At 40.4% G+C, this 6,193-nt stretch overlaps 1 protein-coding gene across 2 annotated transcripts in view; it reads left to right on the top strand.

Annotated features, from left to right (window-relative positions):
* Positions 1–5,690: 5,690 nt before the first annotated feature.
* The window catches only part of POU1F1 (POU class 1 homeobox 1), a 498,670-nt gene continuing 498,167 nt past the window's right edge, over positions 5,691–6,193 (top strand). For both annotated transcript variants that reach the window (XM_044072131.1, XM_044072132.1), the window contains exon 1: positions 5,691–6,136. In XM_044072131.1, the coding sequence (XP_043928066.1) occupies positions 5,992–6,136 (145 nt within the window). In that variant the 5' untranslated portion in view covers positions 5,691–5,991. The remainder of the gene's footprint in view (positions 6,137–6,193) is intronic.

Raw genomic sequence — 6,193 nt, forward strand, 5'->3', positions numbered from 1 at the left:
CTTAATCCTTAGACATGGAGACAGTATGCAAGAGGTATAATTACACCATGACACTGGAGGCTAAACTCTCACAAGCAAGTGCACATCAGATTGTCGAATTCACACACACAACACCCACCTCACATAGAAAGCAACACACATATAGACTAACATATGTTGAGGAACTTAAAAGCAATCTTCCTAAACATCAAAGATCTCCTAGACCACCAATTGTCAAAGCTATGCCTCAGCAAGTCCAAAGGCACTTGGATAAGACAACACCTAACACCACACATACTGTAACTCTCAGTGGAGCCCTAAACACTAAGCCCCTAAGTCAAGCAAACACACTACCCAGGACTCTCACCATATGGGACTGCATTGTAACATCTACTGATGTCCCTTTAAACAGGATGAACAAGGAGAAGATAACTGTTGGTTGTTTATATGGAGCCAGGATCTGCCAAATCTTACATGCACTCAGGTTATTACTCTACAGGTACCAGTATGATTCCATCATAGTCCATGTGGGTGTAAATTACCTGATATGTACCTCCCTGGACTATATGAAGAGAGACATTATGGAGCTTTCAGACTATGTCTCCGGCTGGTATGAGCCTGGCACTGAGCAGCATATTACCGTCACTGAGGATGATGTCACAATTCATTGAGCACCATATTACCTTCACTGAGGATGATGTCACAATGCACTGAGCAGCATATTACCATCACTGAGGATGATACAATGATACAATGATGCAATGTATCACTGAAGATGATGTCACAATGCATTCAGCAGCATATTACTATCACTGAGGATGATGTCACAATGCATTGAGCAGCATATTACCATCACTGAGGATGATGTCACAATATGAGCAAAAATGATTGATTTCAACAACTGTCTGCCCTTCTAGTGTCATTCTAAGAGGATCCAATATTTGTCAAATTGGAAGGACTTAGTTAATAGACCATGTTGCTTTGCTTATGATGGTCTGCACCTTTCCCCTCTAGGCTTTTGATTACTATGTAAAGTTTTATCCATGCCATAGTACCTTATTTAGGAAACGACAAATTGACAAACCGAATGACATAGCAAAATCAACTCAACTGAACATCAAGGTGTTACTGCTCAATACCTGCAGTCTAAATAAAAAACTTCACCCCCTCCAAGCCCTCCTCATACTCAAAAATATAGACATTTGTGCCATTACCAAGACATGTTTAAAGTGGGAGACAGTACCCTAGCAGTGCAAGGTTTCAGTGTCTTCCACACCTTTACATCAGTAGCTGTACAGACAAGGACTAAAGGTGGAGGTGCCTCAGTATACATCAGTAACAAGCATACCTCTAGGGTGGTCAAACAGGATGATATGGTGGAGTTCTTCCATGTACAGATCACTATCGGCAAAAACCAGCACCAACTCCTGGCCAGCTATAGGTTACACTCCATGTCCTAAGCTCACAATGTATACTTGGACCTACTGGAGACACTTACCATTCAACCTAATACCCTAATCATGGAGACTTTAATTACCCCTCTGTAGACTGGGAATTCTACAGTCTCAAATCTACAGGCACAGAGATTCCTAGACTTTGTAAATGCAAACACCCTTGACCGAATAGTGAATATGCCCAATAGAGGTTCCAACATACCGGACTTCGTGCTCACAAATATGGGAAAATACTGCACACACAACACACACACACACACACACACACACACACACACACACACACACACACACACACACACACACACCAGTGTCTCCTCTTCCAAGGTAAGGTCCAACCATAAAGCTTCTTCCTTAAAAATCAAAATCAACTCTGTAATCCCATTAAAATCAGCTTCAGTAAGGGACTGTTCCAAAGCTAATTACCTTTTATTAAGGGATGGTTTGTCAAAATCCAATGCCCCTCCAAACCCTGAGAACACAGCAGGCTTTTCTGAATTGTTCTGAGAAACTCTGTTCAACCATGTCAATGGCTGCATAGAGGCTGCTGTACTTACCAGAAGTAAGCTGAGAACTAGTCCTAAAAATAAACTGTCCTGGTTGCATCCAAAATTAAATAGGATATACAACAACAGGAAAAAAATAAGGCAAAAATCAGGAAGGGTAATTCCCATCAAACTAAATAGACAGCTAAGAGGGCTAATTAGGTCACGCAAAGCCAAGTTTGAGGTTAAAATAGCCTCCCAAGTGAAAGATAACCATAAGGCCTGATGAGCTGATGGTTAATGGTTCCACATTCAACAAGCCTGGCAATATAGTGAACCTGTTAGTGGCCAAATTCAGTTCCAACTTTACCCTCCTCCTCTCACCCCCAACCATCCTGCAAAAATTACCCCCAAACATAACTCTTCCAACTATAACTAGGGAGCATATACTGGCTGAGGTCACTAAAGCCAGGAACACAGCCTCACTGAGCCCTGATAACATCCCAAAGTGCCTCCAGAACCATCTAAAATATGATTTATCAGGACCTCTGGAGTCAGTATTTAACTGTAGTCTTAAAACAGGCTTTGTGCCATGTGAATAGAGGACTGTGATGGTCATCCCCCTTCATAAACGAGGATCTTCAACAGATCCTGGAAACTACAGACACATTACTCCCACCACATGGGGTGGGAGATTGGCATAATGGTTAAGGTGTTTACCTTAAAGACACAAGGTACAGGGTTTGATTCTTACATGGGGTAACTGGCTAGGCTTAAAAATGGCCCTCAAGGCAAGTTAGCCTAGTACTAATCTATGAACCTATTAGTCTGACTAGTCTTATTTGCAAAGCCATGGAAAGAATTATTATGGAAATTATCATCAAGGACATAGGAGACCTCCAGACACTGGATCCATCCGAGTTTGACTTTATTGAGTGAGAGTCATGGTTACTGAATCTGGTAACTTCTTTGGAAAGGTCACTAAGGCAATGGTTTAGGGAAAAACTGTGCATACTGCCTATCTAGATCAGGGTAAAGAATTTGATACAATACCCCACATGGGCATTGTTGACAAACTTACAGAATTAGGTCTAAATTTCTTTATGGCATGTCAGACAGCCATCTGGCTCAAAGCCAGGACCCAGGAAGTTAGAATTGGTGAGGCCACCTCCACAAAGAGACTGGTCACCAACGGAGTCCCCGAGGGCTCTGTGCTAGGCCCACTCCTCTTCAGCATCTACTTGGATGTCAATGCCAGTGTCAAAGATCTCTGACTAACCAAGCTCACAGATGACTGCAAACTAGGAGCAGTCACTAACCCCCCCAAGATGAGAGCACCCTTAAGGAAGACCTAACACAAGCAAATGTTTTTTACCAAAGCCATTCAAACTCAATACCAAGGAATGTGTTACAGTGCCTTTTCAGAAGCTGGCTACCCGGGGAAACTACATCATCAATGAAACACCCTTAAGAATTGATTTATTAGTCAAGGATCTGGGAACCCATGTGGACAGTAACCTAGCCTTCAACCACATGTGTCCAAAGTCGTAAGAAAATCCTTCTGTGTTGCTCAACTTATAAGCAAGTGCATGGCATCTAGGTCCAGAGAGGTTATCATGCCACTTTACTTGACCTTTATCAGACCCATCATAGAGTATAATGCCCCCTTCTGTATATACCTGACCAGACACTTGCATTAACTGTAATGTCCACAAAGGTTCCTTACAAAAATAATACAGGGAGTAAATACAATGTCCAATGCTGATTGCTTCAAAGCCCTGTCTCTTTACTAGGTATCATACAGACTTCTGAGAGGTGATCTTTGCTTGGCATTCAAGGCATCCCTGGACCTTGTTTTGATAAGCCTTTTGTACATCCACAAATCAAGCAGCATCAAAACTACAAGATTAAAACACCTACATTTTTCTTGCAACATAAATGGAACATGCTGGAGAGACAGATATGTTTCTCATAGAACTCCCATTGTATGGAACAGGCTCCCCACCCATTTGAAGCAGAGTTCCTCCATATCCCTATATAAGTGTAACTTGGGCCAGTGGATGGGTAATTGGAAATTCATTCCTGGTCTGGGTCCTATGTCTCTGATGGGCAGAGGCGGTCAGTAAATCACTCCTACATAAAACAAATTTATGGGTCACATTTGGGTTGTATGGCTAGATTTATAAGGGCCTCGTGGTCGTTAGCCTAGTGTATACAACTAATCTATGAATAGTATATGTGAATGTAATCAATATACACTAAACCTGACACTGCAGAAACCCTGAGTGCCCCCCGTTTTCAAACTAGAATAAGAGGTAGAGCCCCCCCCCAGTCACAGAATACATACAAATATACTTAAAGATGTAGCAATTTGTCTCAGCATTTCCTTTATTTTAGTCTAAATCACAGTTTATTTTTGAAGTGACAGAACTCACAGATCCAGGTCTCATATATTTGATAAGGAACCTGATATAACCTGCACATTATACTACAGAACTGCAAAATTGTGATTACTTTTTCAAAAATATTAATCCTTTATTACTATTTAGCAGAAACATATGACCAGACTTAAAGCCAGCAGTGCTATCTACTGAAAGGTATTCTCATAAACAAGTTGTTTTTAAGGATTTCATATTGTTTTGCTATTTTTTTGATGTTTTATATTTCACAACTGAGTGCAAGGATACCCAAGTCACCCAAGCTAATGTAGAACCACAGTAATAAATCACTTTATATTTTATTCATCCATCCATTCATCCCTTAATGTCCATTTCGCATACCCATTTAATGCAATCAGGGTTGTGGAGAACCAGACTCTATCATACAAGCATTGCTCATCAGGCAGGAAGCACTATTGAATATGATGCCAGTTCAATGCCTACCACAACGGTACCACAGTACTACACACACATCAAGGTGCAATCAGAAACATCATTAACATGTTACACCTAACAGTACTAACAATACACATTTTACACAGCATCTCATAATTAAAACATATATATCCATTCTTAAAAAAATGAATATTACTTTATATGATTTTCTGTTTACATTTACATCACATCTGCATCACAGCTCTTTTAAGTTTTTTCAAGTAACCATATAGTCACATAACTGTTTCACTTAGAGTGATACAGAAGTACTACCGCTTATAGTATAACTCATAAAGTCAGTTTTTAATGAAAAACTTAGCAAAATCATTTCATATATATATGATCTTGTTATGTGGTAATAATCTTTTCTAAGCAGTTACTTGGTACAGGGGGTGTATAAGGTGATTAGAAATAAATGTATCTACAATTAAGTTAAGCACTGTCATACTTAGAACGTATGCCTCTGCCTTGTGGTACACAGAATGACGTTCTATTCTTACAGATATTTTGGGGCATAGGTGATTTCTTCTGCAGTTTGTTTATCCTTGCCCAGTTGAAAAGTACAACATTCTTTGCAAATTAGAATCAAGACCTGCAGAGCGGGAGGCTAAAATTAGAGTATGTCTCGTGTCAGGTAAGGAGATGCGGACATGCATCTCAGAGCCCTTGATTCAAAAACTTCAAATATACTACTGTTTCTATGAAGGACTGTCGCTTTAACTGACCTTTTCCCACATCTCCAATTTTTTTTCAGGATCGGCCAGAATGAATCAATATTAATGACATCTGCTGCTGCTGGTTACATGGTCTACCTGTTTGTCTGTGAAATGCTGATTTTGATTTTCCAACTGAGATACACTAAAGCCAGACTTAAAGACTTCTTTTTTAAACATGGTCTCGAGTTTCCCCCTCCCTTTCCCTTTAATTAACTTCTATTGTACAGAGGAAGGGTTGAAAGCTCACAACTGATACAGTAATACTCCTGGGAAAGAACATTAAAATGGATAAAGGGATTTGGTAGTCATATAAATACCTGCACATGTCGGTCGTGTGGTTTTATGCCTCCTCATGTGTATATGCAACTGGGAAACAGTTGGGACCAGAAAAAAAAAACATTTGCCTTCTGCCATTTACAAAACAGCCCAATTTCACCTGAGAATCCACTGAGGGTTTTCAGTTTTGAACTTCCATCCTTCAAGAATGAGTTGTCAAGCATTTGCTGCTGCTGACTCTTTTGTACCACTGGGTTCAGACTCATCCGCACTGCCTTTGATCATGCACCATGCTAGCGCTACATCCGAATGTCTGCCAGCCACGAATCATGGCAGCAACGTGGTCTCTCCAGGTATATTTATCTCACTCTCCTAAGGATAAAGCCTTATTACTATTCACACAGCTGAAG

Source organism: Protopterus annectens, chromosome 5.part0 (genome assembly GCF_019279795.1).
Source record: "Protopterus annectens isolate FY-2018-M chromosome 5.part0, PAN1.0, whole genome shotgun sequence".
NCBI classification, from domain to species: Eukaryota; Metazoa; Chordata; order Ceratodontiformes; family Protopteridae; genus Protopterus; species Protopterus annectens.